This window comes from Saccopteryx bilineata, chromosome 2, assembly GCF_036850765.1.
Source record: "Saccopteryx bilineata isolate mSacBil1 chromosome 2, mSacBil1_pri_phased_curated, whole genome shotgun sequence".
Taxonomy (NCBI): Eukaryota; Metazoa; Chordata; class Mammalia; order Chiroptera; family Emballonuridae; genus Saccopteryx; species Saccopteryx bilineata.
In genome coordinates, this window is record NC_089491.1 from 144100699 (window position 1) to 144119491 (window position 18793).

At 36.6% G+C, this 18793-nt stretch overlaps 1 protein-coding gene across 2 annotated transcripts in view; it reads left to right on the forward strand.

Moving 5' to 3' along the window:
* The first annotated feature begins 3377 nt into the window (after positions 1-3377).
* The window catches only part of LRRK2 (leucine rich repeat kinase 2), a 158777-nt gene continuing 143361 nt past the window's right edge, over positions 3378-18793 (forward strand). The window contains exons 1-6 of one of the 2 annotated variants that reach the window (XM_066258115.1): positions 3378-4083; positions 4362-4447; positions 8669-8778; positions 11417-11505; positions 14985-15119; positions 17514-17648. In XM_066258115.1, the coding sequence (XP_066114212.1) occupies positions 3930-4083; positions 4362-4447; positions 8669-8778; positions 11417-11505; positions 14985-15119; positions 17514-17648 (709 nt within the window). In that variant the 5' untranslated portion in view covers positions 3378-3929. Of the gene's footprint in view, positions 4084-4361; positions 4448-8668; positions 8779-11416; positions 11506-14984; positions 15120-17513; positions 17649-18793 lie in introns of those variants that run through there. The other variant, XM_066258116.1, reaches the window with a different exon arrangement.

Sequence of the window (18793 nt, forward strand, 5' to 3'; positions counted from 1 at the left end):
GTCTCACTAGCTTATAAGTACCTTCCCAGTAGATAGTGGGTGATCAATAAGCATTAATATTAATTTAGGCTAAATTAATATTTTCTTTTGAGAAGATGATTGCCTTGACTGCCAATGCAGCAGAAGATTTTATTCTATTTTTCTACCAAAATTTTTCTTTTTGATTTATTACTTTTGGGATTGACCTAAATTGTTTTCAGTATCTGTGATGCTTCCAGTTCTATTCATCCTAGTTTGGCTCTAGTATGTGTGTGTACTATAACTGATAATGGAAAGCTTAAAAGAATATATAAAATTCAAGACAGAGGAAGTCAGGAACAGCATGGTTGTCTCTCCGCTAAGAAGCCTTTTCCCAGAGCGCATGGCAATCTTGGCCTGGTTCCATGTGCCCCTGGACTTAAAGGCCCACATACCTTCTCTATATAATCTACACGTTCTCCAGGTTTAAGGGACGGGTGGTATCTGAATTCCAACTCCTGCTTTGTACATCATGGCATTGGTCTGTCTGCCTGCAAGGTGGGGCACATTTTTCTAATTAACAGAAAGATGTGATTGGGGACTTTTTCTTTCTTTGGGAAATTGATAAAAGCTAGTAGAAACCCCTGAATCAATGTCTAACTAGGCAATTCTCCTGCTCTGTCTTTCTTCAAAAATGTCTTGGCTATTCTAGTTGAAATCTATAACAAAAAATCTTTACTGAGATTTCCATTGGATTTGCATTTTTTTAAATTTGTGGACAAGTGATACTTTTTGATATTTAATCTCATTAATTAATATGACCTGTTTATTTGTACCTTATTAATGTCTTTTAATATAGTTTAATAATTTTTTCTTAAAGTTTTGGAAATATTTTTAGATAGGCTTTCAAGTTTTCTCTCTTGTTTTTATTGTACACACACATAAATACACATAAAATTACATTTTATAACCATTACTGAGGTTGAGGAACACAATTTTTGTATATTGAATATACTATATTCATATTGTATATGAACATACTTTTCTTATACTTATTGTCCATTCACAGCAAATTTCTTGTTTACAACGTTAACCCATTTTTCTCCTTGGATATGTATGGGGTGTCTCCCCCTACCCAATGACTTTGTAAAAACTCTTAAAAGATTAAGGATACTTGTTTTTTGTTAAATGTATTGAAACTTTTTTTTTTGGTTTGCTATTTGCTTTTGTTTTATTTATTATTATTTTTTTTTACAAAGAAAATTAAAATTTTTATGGAGTCACAAATACCAATCTTCTGTGGTTTCTTTCTTAGTTTTTATGGTTTCTATACCAAGATTAAATAACTATGAATCTATATATATTTTTTTAAAGTTATTTTCATTTAACTCAGTAGTTTTCAATCTTTTTACACTTGGGGACCAGTGAAAATAGGAAAATTATTTCAGGGACCACTAAGGCAGAAATCATCCCAAGCAAAAGCAAACTTGACTAAGATCATTGGGTCTATAATCTTCATACAATATCAGGGTGGTTAACTCTTTTGTAGACCAGCTCAAAATTTCTGGTAGACCAGTCCACGAACCAGTGATTGAGAAATAGTTATAATTCTTTAATTCATCTGGAATTTGTTTTGGTGTTTGTTTTAATTAGCAATGTCCATTTTATTTATTCTTTCCTCAGGAATTTAGCCAAGTGTTCTGACACCATTTTATTCTCTACTAGACACTACTTCTATCATGAATTTGTATCTGTATCCTTCCTTTTCTGTCTTGTTAATACCCTGAAGACTTGATAAGTCTTGGATTTTAATCAATCAATTAAAGATTTTTGAAAGCTAAGAGAATACTTTGACTTACTACCGTAGTACTGCGGGAAAATGCTCCCAACAGAGAATTCAGGTCTTCACATTGCTTACTCCTAGCCTGACTAACAGAGAGCAAACAATAAACAGACAATACATGAATGAATGAATTGAGGAAGAGACACCTTTTTACTTAGATTTAGTTTTCTTTGGGAGGAAGGTAGGTTTTGATTTTTTGCAAGATAATAATCTGGAACACTGAGAAGGAGAAATTGATGCAGAAGAACTTCAGGATGGAGGAATGAAAGGGAGATTAATTGCTAGGAATGCTTGTTAGAAATCGAAACGTGTTCAGAAACCAGTAAGGAAAGGATATATTGCAAGGATAATAAAGATGAGAAGGTTGAGAGATTTTGGTTTGTTTTCACTATGGAAAATTTTATGCAGGGGAAATAGTATGATAGACCACATGAATAGACCCATCACTTATCTTCAACAATTATAAATTCAAAGATGATTTTGTTTCATCTCGACATCCTCCCATTTCACGTGTTCCCCACCACTGGGTTACTTTGAAGCAATTCCTAACCATTGTATCATCTCCACTACAAATATTTTAGTGTAAGTCTGTAAAAGATAAGTAGTCTTTATGACAACAAAGCACATCCACAGTATACAGGTTGAATTTAAATTTGCAATTTTACCAACCTAATGTATTAAAAGGGAGCCTGGCTCATCTTGAGGAAAGTGGTGAAGTGGGAAGAACCTTTAGCTTGGCTTTAGGAGAGCTCCCTGGGTTTAAGTCATGGTCCTCAACTTAGCTGTGTGACTCCAACAATACTCTTCTATCAGCTCAAAATATCCATTTCCTCATTAATAAAAGAAAGAGAAGTAGTTGTTTTATTTATTTCAGAACTGACATCAAGGATGAGGAAACAGAATTGAAAACAAACCACTTAAAAATGTGAAATACTAAAATTTCCTGTCCAAACCCCTATTTCATAAATGACATCGAGAACAAATTATCTGAAGGCAATGGATGTCTTTAACCTTGACGAGTTAGTTCCTGCAGGTTTCTCTTTCTGAAAAAGACACATTACTTTCCTACTGTTTTTCTTTTAACTTGAGGGTTACACACCCTCATACCTGCAATTTTGAATACCAAGAGGACAATGTTTAGGTTTGTATCTTTCACCTTTCATTTCAGGGTACCCCCTGTTTCTCTTGTGTCCCAATAATTAGGATTCTACTGAGTGCAAACTCAAATTTTCAAAAGTTAATTTTAGTGGCCTTTGGCCAACAGAGCTTCAAAAAACTAACAGGAAAACGTTTTATTTTTTTTAAAAAATTTTCTTCTTTTCGTTTAAATTACAAACGGTCACAGCTACGATAGAAAAGTATTAATTTAGATGGAGACATTTTGATTGCAAAAATTTCTCTCCATCCTTGAGGGGAAATTACTCATCTTCCTATAGGGGGAACTCTAAAAGAATATTATTTCCAAAAAGGGCCAACTGGGCGGTGTCCTCCTTTTCCCAACGCCCAGATTTCTATTCTTAGATCTGGAGATAGGAGGCCGCTTTCTTTTTTCCTCTTTCTGGTTCCCAGAAAAGGAGGGAGCCCAGGCCAGGGGGTCGGAGCCGCGGCCCCCGCCGCGCTGCAGGACCGCGCGCCCCGCCCGCCGCCGCGGGGCTCCAGGCCTGGGACTGGCGGAGTCCGCTGAGTCAGTTTCTTCCTGCCTGGCTCCCGGCCGCCCCGCCAGGGCGCTGGGATCCGGCCCGCCGGGGCCCGCACGGAGTCCGCACGGGGCCCGCGGTCACGGTCAGCTGGCCGGGCCCGCTCAAGCGGTTCCCCGCCGCTCGCAGAGCCCATCGGCGCAGCGCCCTCCCGCGGCGAGCTCCCGCAGGCCACTGAGCTCAGTTCGGGGCCTGGGTGGGGGAGGAGGAGGCAGAGGAGGAGGGCTCAGGGCGGGCAGGGCGGCGCTGCGGGGCAGCCTCCGCCTTCCTCATAAACAGGCGGGCGTGGGTGCGCATGGGGCGTGCGGGGAGCTCGGGCTGTGGGCTGTGAGCCGCGCTCTCCCCCGGACCGGCGACCCCGCGCTGCTGTCCTTTCCCGGAGCAGCCGGCCTTGGTGCGGGAGGGGCGGCCCGCTGGGAACAGGGTCCATCATGGCCAGTGGCAGCTGTCAGGGGTGCGAGGAGGAGGACGAGGAAACTTTGAAGAAGTTGATAGTCAGGCTGAACAATCTCCAGGAAGGAAAGCAGATAGAGACGCTGGTCCAAATTCTGGAGGATATGCTGGTGTTCACCTACGCTGACAACGGTAATCATTTGCAAATAAACTGTTCCTTTATTTGCCGCCCCCCCTCCCCCAGCACCTCTTTTGCAAACTTTCTTCTCCGCTCTTTGCGCAAACCTGGGACTCTTGGGAAGCGGCAACCTCGACTCCTTCGGGTAGAAAGGAGCTGAGAATTCTAGGAAGGACTTGTGCTCATTTCTTTTGCTCCCCCCAGCCCCTCCTTTTCAGACTTAAAAGGGTTGCCACCGTGAATAGTGACTTTGCTTTTTTTTTTTTTCCCCCTCCACCTCCTTCTTTTCCAGCCTCCAAGTTATTTCAAGGCAAGAATGTCCACATGCCTTTGTTGATCGTCTTAGACTCGTATATGAGAGTCGCTTGTGTGCAGCAGGTAAAGGAGTTTTCATTTCGTCCATTTCCACTTCACTTGGAAATTGATTTTTTCCTGTCAACGTTATATACCCAGAGAGAGTTCTGGGTCATTTCTGATACTCGGTTTGACAAACCTCTGACTGTGATTTTAAGGTGAATGCGTTGTCAAATCGTTATTAAAAGTTAACAACGGTGTAAAAGGGCTCTCTAATTGCCTTTAATAAATAACTTTATACAGTTGACTGCCAATATGGATGGTGGTGGGAAGGGAAGAAGAATGGGTTAGTTCTGTTATCGGCTGTATGATGCGTTCATCAGTATTTAAATCATATCACTTAAGCAATCTTTTCCATGTACAACATGCTCTGGGGATAAAAGCATTGTGAATAGTTCGCAAAATGGGAATACTTAACTAATAAAATTAATAATACTTATTAAAACGAAGTAACTTGCAAACTTTCATAGGGTTAAGGTGTTTTATTTTGTTTTTAGTTTGAAAACAGAATTCTAGCCTTCTTTAATTGTAGTATATCTTGTGTTATCTAAAGCAATTAATGTTTTATGATAACCTCTATATGTTTATACTTTTCAAATGTTTTCATAAAAAATGAATGTAGAAGTGAAACTTAGAATTTACATCATAGGAGACCCAGACATTTGCTAAATATATTTGGTATATTTTAAAAAAGAGACCCAAGAAGATAATTAAAGATGATTTACAGTCAAAACAAATTACCTAGCATGTTAACTTCCTTTGTCGATTTTGAGATTTAGAGAACTGAAATCAGTGTTGTCAATAACATTTAAGGTCCTGATGAGAAAGAGAATGAACTTTGAACTTTATTGAGGTTTAGCCGTGATACCTACTTTGAGAGGCTAGACAGATGTAAGAATTATCTGGATCTCTATCTCTATATCTCTATCTCTATATCTGTATCATCTATATTCATATCTATATCATCTATATCTATATCTATCTACCTTTATCTTTATGCTTATGTCTGTATCTAGTTTAGTCTGGGTGAACCATATAGCTAGCTTCTTTTATATAAGGACATTTATATCTGAAATAAATGATTTTTTTATTCTTTAAATGAAATATTTACCATCTGACTGTTGACTTTCAGGCTGTTAGCAAACAAAACTGAAAAGATGGAGGCATGATAGAGACACTGTTTTTTTTAGTAGCCAGTGTCTGAATTCTGCCCAGGAAATCTGAGTCACTTTTTAGTGCTGGCTTATTGCGCTTTCCACCCACATCACCCCTCTTAGTTGCCTCTGCTTTGGTGTTCAAAAGCCTGTTCCTTGGATTCTGTACCTAGTGGAGTCACCCCTGCTGATTGCCATTCTTTGGGTGGGCGTTGGTCTTCAGGATGCAGAAGAGGCAGTGCCAGATGTGAGAACCAAGGGGAGCCTGGAACATACCCACCACCTAATTATTGGTTTTAGGAATTGCCTAAACCTGCTGGGCATGTTTTCCTGGAGTAGTTATGATTATCACTCAATATCCTTGCCCAGTGGGTAGCAGAGACAGAGTATGTAAGGAAATAAGGAATTGGTTGCTAATTTGGTAATTTGAAAGACTAGAATGATTAGTGTTAATGTATTATCTGCAAAGGGCATCATATATATATATGACATCACTTGATTCTTCCCTGCATCTTACTGCCCTCTCAGAAATCTCACTGGCTAGTTTTTCCTCAGAGTAAGCAGTTCATTTAGGATCACAGAACCAAGACTCAAACCTTCACACACTTCCGAATCTTTTCCCATCACACAGTCCACTAGCTGTCTGAATTTAGAAGCTTTTTATGCAAGTAAAAACCACAGTGGTTTGAGCAAATAGAGCTGCCATGATAGGCATGATGACATTATCAATTTTAATTATCATTGTGAAAAGGGATCTATCAATAATATTTTAATACTCCACTTAAAAGAAAGTGGGGTTTTTCCTTCAAATTACTGGTGTAATTAATATGGATATCTTTTCGTGCTTTATATCGTGAATTAGCTGGAAGTTCTGAAGGGAAAGCTCTTAATGATGATTTTAAGGAGTTCAGATAAATTACTCTTCAAAAGGAAATATTAAGGTTTGTTTCTAGAATTCATTTAACATGATAGTCCAGACACTAAATTTTTATTTTCAAGGTCTTTTCATATTTTATTCATGCTCCTTAACAAATGACAATCTTTAGAGATTTGGTTGTTAGGCTAGCTTAGCTGTCCTGGAACTTCTTTTCTTGCCAGTCATCGGCCCATTTCTCTGTGCTCCTCAATTTGACATTACTTCTCTTTATACACAGTTTCAACTTTTGAGGTAAGGGAACGAAATAGATGATGATTAAAGTTTTCTTTAATCCTCTAGAGCAGCGGTTCTCAACCTGTGGGTCGCGACCCCGGCGGGGGTTGAATGACCAAAACACAGGGGTCTCCTAAAGCCATCGGAAAATACATATTAAATACATATTTTATTTAAAAATGTATTGTATAATAAATACATATTTTATTTAAAAATGTATTATATAATAAATACATATTAAATACATATTTTATTTAAAATGTATTGTATAATAAATACATATTAAATACATATTTTATTTAAAAATGTATTGTATAATAAATATGTATTTTCCGATGGCTTTAGGCAACCCCTGTGTTTTGGTCGTTCGACCCCCACCGGGGTCGCGACCCACAGGTTGAGAACCGCTGCTCTATAGTCTTTTCCATTGTACATTATTTAGATCCTTGAATTTATAGAACAATTATAATAATAAAATGAAACTACTAATTTAATTGTATTGTAACTGTGCAGGATGGAACCTTCTCTCTTTGAAAGATGAGCTTTTAATTGAATAGATTAATGGGTCAATTGCTCCCCCTGCTTTGTTGCCAGCAATTCTGTCTATTCATAGAAGCCCAATTGCCTCAACCTTTCTGGAAAGCAATTTTGATGCTGCTGCTTCCCCAACCAAAACAAAACAGGTTTTCTCTGGGAGAAAGCCATGAAGGTACAGAAATGAATATAGCATACAATGTGATTTATGATTTATTTCCCACCAGAAGCTGTTCCAAATGTTCTTTTCTTAAATACTTGGGGGGAAAAAAGTCTCACTGTATTTTATGAAAGCACAAAAATAGCCGGTTTCTATGACAGCTGGATTGTCAATGTCTCTTCAGCTTACGCAGAGGAGGATGTCCTACTTAAATATAAGAAAAATAAATGGCAGAAATTGCTGTCTTTGCAAGCAATTTGGAAGTATGTAAAAGGAAGTAATGACAGAGTATAGCAAATCATGCTTAATCCTGAAAAGACCCAGAAATGATATTGTAAAGACATCTTGTATAATTATTATCATCTTGTGAAATGCCCCTTTTTCCTGTAAACAAGTGAGAAACTTGTGCTGTTATTCCTTATTGGATGCATAGAAACTTCTCATCTTGTCATTCGACTCTCCCCTCACTCAGTTCCACTAGTGCATCCAGTCTTGGAATGAAGATATATTTAAAATGCAGCAGTAAGATACTGTTTGGAAATGTGAAAGGGCCTAGGAACAATTTTGATATCTAGACGCCGTCTGCTCATGTTTAGATGTTCTAAAGAAATCTAGAGGGGTTCATTGAAAAATTCTACCTCCTCTCTATTTCATAAGGACTTTGTATTTTCTGTAACAGATGTTACATTGTCATCAGATGGTGATGCCACTTCTCTTGCCAGTTTTTCTTCCGTTACCTGGGAAGCAGGCTTTCCTGATAACTTACACTTTACCATAACTTCTCTAATCCTTCATTCCAAACCACTTCATTTTTTTCCTATTATTAAAATTCTAAATGTTTGGAAGAAATCATGTCAGGTAGCTATGACTTAAATATTCTTAAGGCCTGAGGATAGCCTTCCTTGCACTTTGTAATCTTGATAAATCCTTTAAAACTATTTTTGTGTGTTTTATTTTATTTATTTTTATTTAGAAAATAGACATGACTGTTTCCTTCATTATTCAGAAATATGTTATAATGTTTTATGTATGATATTCTGGTATGATTTTTAGAATAATATGTAATCTAAATATATGACTTGCTTTTCTCAGGAAATAATTTAGGTTATCATTTTGTTTTAAAATAACTATTTAAAAGTAGTCTACTGCTCACCTGCTCATATAAGAATGGAAAGATTCATGTTTGACTGAAAATGTCCTATTAGCATGTTTTTAAAAATGTGAATATTTGGCTTTCTTGCTTTCAGGTGGGTTGGTCACTTCTGTGCAAATTAATAGAAATTTGTCCAAATACAATGCAAAATTTAACGGGACCCCAGGATATTGGACATGATTGGGAAGTCCTTGGTGTTCACCAGTAAGTATTACTGATGTGTCAAAATAAACTGCATTTAATATTTTTCTATATTAGACAACCCTTTTCTTGATATATTGTTATATTTGTAGTCCAAGTCAATATAGTAAAATTCTTTAAAATACAGGTTATTTTCTTTTGAATCAATGGTTTATTTTTATAGAGAGCTTTCAACTCAGAAGTATGTTATCTAACTGAATTAGAAAACTAACATTTGAGGTAAAATGTAAGGTGGTATTATTTTAGTAGTATAAATAATACAGTTGTACAGTTAGTTAAGTTGTAGATTTTTGGTGACACTTTATGAACTCAAACCAAGAAGCATTTTTTTTTCATTGTAGAACTGATCCAAACCACTAGTTCTTAAAAAATGTGGGAACTAGAAAGTTAGTTCTGTAAATAGTAATTAGAAGTTTATGATTTACTGTCTTAAGGAAGTACATTTGTGAATATTCATGTATATATATTTAACGAGCTTAAGCCACAGGTTTCAAAATGAAGAGAAAAAAAGAAATTATCTTTTAGCACATCTGCCCCTCACAAATCTTAGAACTATTTTACTAGCTATGTTACTGCAGTTTGCATTCTAATGACTTCATAGATGAGATCACTTATTTGGCTATAGTTAGTTAAGAAAAAGTTTTCTGAAGAAAAATCTGTTTTCAGGAAACTTAATTTTGAATAAATTTGTTTTTCACAGTTGAAAACTTATCTCCTGTCATTAACTTTAGTGTTCTTTATACCTAATGGGACTTTCCTTTAACACAGAGAAGTGAATGCGTATTGCTCCCAATGACATATTGTTTCTGAAAAATGTATGCAAAATAAAATTTTACATTTTTGTGTTGATTATTGATATCAGCTATAACTGTAAATTTAGACAAGTAAGACCTATTTGTTTTTGTGTAAGTATATCTGTTCTTATACCTTTTTCTATCTTTGATAAATTTGTTGCTGTTCTTCAGTTTCTTGTATCTATAATGTATTTTGAAAAGACATATTTACAAATGATTTATGTTCTCATTTCCATACTAATCTCTGAAATTCTATTAGTTAATTCTAAAGTATACAGCATTCAGTGATGAATTATGTAAAATATAGCTGTAATTAATAATTTTAATGTCATATATCTCTTGGTTTGGTTGAGAATTTCCAAGATCTCTAAAGGTTAGCAATCTATAACCTGAAGGAATGTTGGAAAATGCATCTAATAATATTCTAGTACCAACCATCTATTCAAATTAAAGTACATGCCTGACTAGGTGGTGGCGCAGTAGATGGAGCATGGGCCTGGGATGCTGAGGATCCGCTTTGAAACCTGGAGGTCACCAGCTTGAGCGTGGGATCATAGAAATGACCTCATGGTCGCTGGCTTGAGCCCAAAGGTCTCTGACTTGAAGCCCAAGGTCACTGGCTTGAGCAAGGGGTCACTGACTCAGCTGGAGACCCCCGGTCAAGGCACATATGAGAAAGCAATCAATGAACAACCAGGGTGATGCCACTATGAGTAGATGCTTCTCATTTCTCTCCCTTCCTGTCTGTCTGTCCGTCCCTGTCTGTCTATCTCTATCACAAAAAGAAAAAAATACATAAACATTTCTGCAGAGAGTCTCATTCACTCATTTATTCAGTGACTCATTCACCCATTTGATCATTTATTCATTTATCCTTCATTTCTTGTTTTTTTATTACACTCCTACCTTAAGCTGGAAGTAGTGTGAACATAATAGACACTGCTCTTTAGAGTGGAACATATTAGATTATTCCCAGAAAAAAATTATTGTAAAACATTTCTCCATATATTCTAGGACTTCTGCCCCTGCTTGCAACAGTTTATGGTACTGCAGAAGAAATCCCGTGGGTGATAAAGTTAGAATAGAAGGACTGGTCCAGGGAGAGTTAGGGATAGCATGGGAAGAAAGAGAGTTAACAAGTGTCAAAGGATGTGGTCTCTCACCTCACCAACTGGAGACCACGTGACAAATTTCTTGGATCTAAATTTCTTGAAGCTATGGCTGCTGCCTAACAATGTAAAGCTAAACAACACTGGGTTAGAATAGACTCAAGGTTGTATATTTTAGAATTTATAACTCAGAGACTCAAATTTAATAAATACAAATTGAATACTGTTGATATACCAGGTTCACTTTCTATTGTAAATATCAATTTATTTTTCAAAAATAGTAAAATTCAATTATTTAAACATTCAAGCATTCTTAATTTATACATTCAAACTAACAACTTTATCACATCTCTATATTTTAATATATCAATATGCATTACAAATAATTTATAAATTTATATCACATGCAAAATGGGCTTGATCTCTTGATGCATATAATTCCTCATGATATTTTAGATACAGAGTTTGGTGTAAATCATTAATAACTCAATTTGAACATTTTGAGGAAGAAATTATAACTTATATTGAGTTATAACTATGACTTTTATACTTTCATAATGCTTCCCTTTTGATTGTCATAAGTGTAGCTCGGGTTTACAGGAAGAAAAAAGTACATAAGCTTCAACATAGGGAATGAAATACAAGGAGATGAATAAAATATGGGTGAGTAAAAAACAATGTCTAAAACAAACATGTAAGTATTATATTTTAATGAGCTCAATATCTTTTTAATTACAGACTGATTATTAAAATGCTTACGGTTCATAATGCCAGTGTAAACCTGTCAACAGTTGGCCTGAAGGCCTTAGATCTCCTGCTAACATCAGGTAATACACACACACACACACACACACACACATTTTTTTTTTTTTTTGTATTTTTCTGAAGCTGGAAACGGGGAGGCAGTCAGACAGACTCTCGCATGCGCTGGACCGGGATCCACCCGGCATGCCTACCAGGGGGCGACGCTCCACCCATCTGAGGCGTTGCTCCCCTGTAACCAGAGCCATTCTAGTGCCTGAGGCAGAGGCCATAGAGCCATCCCCAGCGTCCAGGCCAACTTTGCTCCAATGGAGCCTTGGCTGCGGGAGGGGAAGAGAGACAGAGAAGAAGGAGAGGGGGAGGGGTGGAGAAGCAGATGGGCGCTTCTCCTGTGTGCCCTGGCCGGGAATCGAACCTGGGACTCCTGCACGCCAGGCCGACGCTCTACCACTGAGCCAACTGGCCAGGGCCTATACACATATTTATAATGTTGATGCATATTTAAAAATATTTAAACCATTTGCTGTGTTTTAATGTCATTTTAAAGTTTAATCACATAACCTAAATATTGATGACTCCCCAAATTTTTTGTGTCTCTTTTTTCTCATTCTCTCTTTTCTCTAAAATTTTCTCTCAAAAATCTCACCCAATATATTGGCTTCAAACATTACCTTACATAGTACTACACCCAAATTTGTACTTCTAGCCCCAGCTTTACTCTCAAATTCTGGTCCCACATTTCATATTCCCATTAGATTGTTGTTCATACATGTCGTTGTAATTATTATATCTTTATTATAGACTTAATAGGTTTTCTATAATTATTTTCTAGGGTATGACATAATAATAGTGTTTTAAAAAATATATAGCATTACATCTTGAGAGTTTGATAGATGCAATGCTTCACTGGTAAAATACTTCACATGCCTTTTTAAAAGCATCATCCTCCAAACATCCCTTGAGCTAGGTATTTCATCTTAGGTTTGTAGGTGAGGAGCACTGAGGCAGAGAGGTGACCTCAGTCAGTATGTAGTAGAATCAAGGTCTGATTCCAAGTGGCAGGTCTTTACCTGAGGAATCCTCTGCCTGGATGTGAAAACAAAGAATATTGATGTCTTGAAATAGTGTGATGTACACCTGCTATGATGTAAGGTTCCAAGAACCAAGGCTGCTGACAGGGAACCTAAATAGGAAGGTTTGGAAGGCATGTCCTTCACAGTGGTGGAGGGTGCTTTAGGTCCAGAGAACAGCGTGTGCAGAGCTGAGAGGCCTGTGGGAATAGCACCACAGGCCTGGACATGTACATTGACCTCGCTTAGTAACAAAGACCCAATAGGGGAGAGAGAGAGGAAGACGGGAGGTGAAGATCAGACAGAGCATGAGGGAGGAGGGAAAGGGAAGGCCAGAATGACCTCACCATGTCACCACAGCCTTTTATTAAAATATTTAATATTAAAATAAAATTTATTAAAATATAGAATGGACTCTACTAACTAGTCTTCTTTTACCATGACTTATCTTAAATTCATTCTTGGGAAATTTTTTTTTTAAGTGTATTGATTTTTGGGAGAGAAGATGAGAGAGAGAAAAATACCAATTTTTTTTGTTCCACATCTCTATGCATTCATTGGTTGATTCTTGTATGTGCCTTGACTGGGGATCAAACCCACAATATGGGTATATTACGACGATGCTCTAATCAAGTGAGCAACCTGGCCAGGGCAGAAGCTTTTTTTGAAAGGGGATGCAACAGGGAAGGTCATTCTCCATTTTATAATGGACAGGAAGCTGCTGTGGGTTTATGAATTTTAAAAATCTGCCAACACTGGAATATATTGAAGTTAGCAGTGTGCAGACAGAACATTTGCCCCGTGTTTTGAAAAGACTAGTTAATTGAATTTCTTTCACATAACATTCACAATTTTGCATTGCTAAGAAAGTTTTTAATATGTTTTAGATTTATTTCAGATACTTATTAAAGGTTAATTTATGAATCATTTTCATAGTTCTGCTTATTAGTTGATTTAATAGTTATTAGGCACTTCTGGAGAACTATAAGACAGATATAGTGAAATTCCTACAACATAGAAGTTCACAGGTCAGCACCACTGTCCAGTATTGCTGTTTGAAATGAATGAAATGTTGAAAATCTGTACTTTTCAATATCATGGCTACTAGCCATACGTGGTAGCTATTGAACATTCGAAGTTTGAGAAAGTGAATTTGGGTTTTATTTAATTTAATTAGATTAGAGTTTGAAAAGCTAGATGTGATGAGTGGTACCAAATTGGACAGCCCAGGCAGAGACAAAGAGTATTTAAATAAATTATTTCAATTTATTAAGAAAGGTGTTATAACAGATTGAAGAACACCATAGGAACATAGAGAAGAAAGCAGCTGAACTCATTCGTAGAAGTTAAGAGCATGAATAGAGCAAGTTTTAATCTAGCCCCATCTCTTATTAGATAAGTCACTGGGGTGACTTATCTCTCAATTTTCTTCAGTTTTCTTCTCTCTCCAGTGGAGATTGCCCCACCGCTTGGGGTTGAGATGAGTTTACATGTGTTAGAGTGCAGCGCTCCCACCTGCATCTGACACTTTCTGTACTCTACGGGGTTTGCTACTGCTACCACGGCTTCCGTTCCGGTACTGCTGTTTTTAGTGAGAGAATAGGTACTGTTTGTGTTATTTCTTCAATTATGGTACCAGTATATTTGCTGTCGGAAAGGGCAAGAGCATTTCCATGCAGCTAGAGCCAGTGCAAATGGATATGAAAGAAGATGTTTAGTGATCAGCAAGGACTTGAGCACGTCTGGAGACAGCAATGCCTGGAGGAACATGGAACTGATGAAATAAAACAGGCAGTTTGTGAGAGGTCTTGTTCGTCAGACTGAGGACTATGAGAAGGCCTCAGACAATTTCAGCAAGAGCTCTACAGGAGTACAATTGTGGATTAGAAATATCATTCAGGGAATAAACTAGGTAAGAATTTGGGCCAAGCCCAGCAAATAAGCAATTGTGTTTGCATTCAAGAAGAGATAATGAGGTCTTGAACATAGTAGTAATGTAGGGGCCTTGTTCATAAAAGAGTTTTCAGGACATTTAGGAGATCGATTTGAAGGACTTGGTAATGAGTTTATTTTTTGGTTGGGCAGAGACTATGAAGGGAATGTGGAGAAGGAAGATCACTTGGTGGTTTCTCTCTTGGGAACCTATTAAGTGATTGTGTTATTGATGAGAATAGGGAACAGGAATAGCCTATGTTTGGGATATTCAGCTAGTGTTGTATAAGAGGCAAGTAGGAATATGTTTAAGGAATTAAAAACAAGATGTCTTGGTTACAGATATTCACTGGGAATCACATAGTAAAGTATACTGGGAATCAATCTTATTTAGAAAGATGGAAGAGGTCTAATATCTAGGATAATTAGGTGGTTTATCAAAATAAAAAGTGCACATATCATTCATCATCCTCATGTTAAAATTAACACATTGAATGCTAAAACAGCTGTTTACTTGGGATATATTGTTCTTTTCAATATAGGTAAAATCACTTTGCTGATATTGGATGAAGAAAGCGATATTTTCTTATTAATTTTTGATGCCATGCGAACATTTTCAGCCAATGATGAAGTCCAGAAACTTGGATGCAAAACTTTACATGTGCTGTTTGAGCGAGGTATTTAAAAATGTCAGATTCTTTATTTTGATGACATAAGAAAAAAAACTTCATAATTGGAAATGTAGAATATAATTATAACAAGAAGATATCTAAAGTTGTACTATCTATTAAGGAGTAAGAGTTGTCAGTCAAGGACAAGTAATAGGGTTCATTCAGAAATACTGCTTGCTTTTGCAGAATGAGTTTTATTTATGAATTACAATTTATGCAGTTGCAGTATATATTTTTTATTGCTTAATAAACCATAAGGTTCACTTTGCAAACCGGATGTGTAGGTGTTACGAAAGAAAAAAATAAAATGGTGAAGTAAAGCATATATTAAATATGGGTTTATGATGTTGAGTCATCACCAGAGATTTTAGAAATTGCTAAGGGTTCTGTATAACGGATCAGGAGGTTTACAAAATGCCCATTAGGAAAAAAGTCTAGTGTGTATTTTATCACAGGAACTGAGATTGGTAACAGAGATAGTCATGTAATTTTAGAGTTGCCTGGAACCTTTCCTCCTTCCACTGGCTTGATCAGAAAATGGATCAGAGGTGAAATGAGCCACCTGCCTGAGGGCACACAGCATGTTGTCACCATTGCAGCGCAATTTACCAATCTGTTTTGAGAGCAGCTTTTATACTATTCTGAGAACTAACAGTGCTGGGGTTTTAGGATAAGAATAATTTATGTGGGCCCTGTGTCTACCTCAGTTTACCCCTCTATTTTCTGACAACTCCAGGAATAGGAGAGACCACCTTATACGGTTAAATTCTATCCTGTTCCAGAAGGACTTTAAACAGCGTGTATATATTTATACACACTGGAGAAAAAATGGTTAAGGAAATGAGTGAATGGAAAATTATGGGAAGCTAGGTTAATTTTACTACCTACTTCAGGTCCTGTATATTTGCAAAAGGATAAACCAGAAATTTGGCTCTTTGCTTCCTATCAGGCAAAGAAAAGAAAAGAGGTTAAACATCATTGGTTACAAATTTACTTGACGTTAAAGTAAACCCATTGGTGAGTCAAGCAGTGGGTCTCATGAGAGAACTGAGAAAACCTTCCCATGGGTTTCCTTGGATGAGGTGGTAAAGTACAGGCAGTTTGCAAGGAATACGGAATGTATTTCAGTGAAAGACACTGTACCAAGTGTAAGAACAGCGAGAGCCTGCTACCCGGCTCTCTGATGATCGTGCCTGGGGAGAAGAGTTAACTGTGAGTGAGAATGGAAGAACTGTCTGTCCTTTGGGTTCTCTTCTATACACGTTTTATCTCGCAACTCAGCTTTTGCTAAGAATTGGGGAAAGTGCAGTCTGATGTTTTATTGTCTTACGGGGTCTGTAATCTTCTGTGTTGCAGTGTAGGGACACATTCTTCTTCATGGAAGAAGGTCAAACATCACACTCTCCCCAGCATTGTGGGACCCCTCCATGCCATATGGAGAAGCACCAGTGAACGTTTGAGATTTTACACAATAGAAAGATAGACAGTGCCGATAGTATTATGATTGTAAATATAGAGTAGAAAAATTGCTGAATTTTTCCAGGGGTATTAAGTTCTCCAGGACTTAGGCGCACCTGGGATGTTTAATTTTCAAAATTTGAAAGTATGCTATGGAAGCTACTCCATCAAATGAGAACGTTTCATGATATACCTCATTTACTGGAAGAACCTAACCACTTTCTCATTTATATAATATTACATGGACTATTAGTATAAAGTTGAAAAATGAGAAGTAAGGTTGATCATGAAGAGTGCTGCATTTTCTAACTTTGTTGTCAGTGCCATTCTCAGTGTGGATAGACCAAATTTTTGTATGTGTGTTTGACATTCCCACCCAATAAAGTGACTCCAGATGGAGCTCATTGGCTCGATCAGAGACTTTAATTATGAAAATTAAGGATGACAAGGTTTTGATCTCTGATGGAATCAAGATCAAGACAGACTATTACAAATTTTAATTACTTGTCATTTATTGAAATTCATTCCTGTTGAGCTGATAGATTTAACTGAGCTGTCCTTCAATAGTGTACCATTAACCATTCCCTTTTTAAGTTTTGTGGTATGTCCACTATCCATAGGCCACCTTTATTAGCATTGGTCAGTTTTCTCTAAAATCCCCCTAATAAAATTATAAATAATTCTGTTTTCCTGAGAACTGTTTGGTCATAACACTTGGGCATTTCAAATCATGGAGAAACTAATATCGGTCAAACCAAAACTATTTTAGTCTCAAAAGTGCTTTTTTCCACTATAAATTTTTTTTTAAATGTCTTTTTTTTTATATATATATAAATTTTATATCTATTTATTGTGTCTCATACAACTATCATGAATATTATATATTTGAGTAAATTTTATATCATCTTTAAGATTTTTCAATATTTGCCTTTCATTTTTCAGTTTCAGAGGAGCAACTGACTGAATTTGTTGAGAATAAAGATTATATGGTATTGCTAAGTGCATTAAAAAACTTTAAGAATGAAGAGGAAATCGTGCTTTATGTGCTGCGCTGTTTACATTCCCTAGCAATTCCTTGTAAGTAGCCTAAGTACACAATTGGTTTTTGTTAGTGAGAAATTAGAATATAGCTTCTTTCTGAGTCTTTTAAAAATATTTTTATTATTTAGAAACTTATGGATGCTAAACCCATTCCTTTGTTTATTTTATTTTTAGTTTGTTATTTATTGACACTGTACTGCCGCTGGCTCTGGACTTGATTCTTGGGAAACAGTAGCAGAAAATATATACATGTCTTGTCTTTTTAGAATCCATAGTACCACGGGAGATACACATGAGTATCTAGGCAGTGGTGGGATTCAGCTGATTCTTTACTCTTTTTTAATGTTCATCTGTGCAACAGCATATTCTAAGAACCTGTAGTGATGTTCATTCCGTCCATTAGATGAAAAAATTTTGATGGAAGTATGCTTGTAATATTTGTTTATTCATTTTATAAAACTCATTATACCTTTGCTGAAATACTACATTTTAACTTCCTCGTGTTTCTTACATCAGTAAACAAACATATAACGTAAAGAGAAAAAGTGCCAAAAAAAACCAGAGGTGAGAAGTTGTCAATGGGAATATCTTAAATAAGTTTTATTGTTTTCTGTCAGGTATTATTTAATATTTTTATTACTATTTTAAAACTCTTTCTTATAACATAACCTAATTTTGTGTACCTCTTTTATTGTTCTTAAATATTAAATGCATGAAATAATGAACTACCTCTAGTGTATCATTTTTTATACTTAAAACGGTCATTAAGGCAGAGAACTGGTTGTTAAATTATTTGAATTCCAGCACTGTACCTAGATGATTACAATGTGTTGGCCAACGTACCTAGGGTTAGGAGAACAAACAGGGCATGAGGCAAGATCTTCTAACAGAGACTTGAATGATGAGAAGAATACTTTGTATGTAGAGAGGTGTGAGGGAAGTGGAAATGTAGGCAGACTGGCCTAGAGAGGAGACATCATAAGTTTAAAGATGCCAGAGCAAGAGAGAGCATAGTTTATTTAAGAAGACAAAAGTAACTCAGTAAGCTATCTAAGAGTGTACAGTGTGTGCAAGCAGATGTGTGTATGCACCTGCAAAGCCCCGTGTGTGTGCTTGTGTGTCATTAAATAGAGGTTGGGGAAGGACTTGGTAACAGTCAGTGGGTGAGACTGGAGACATAA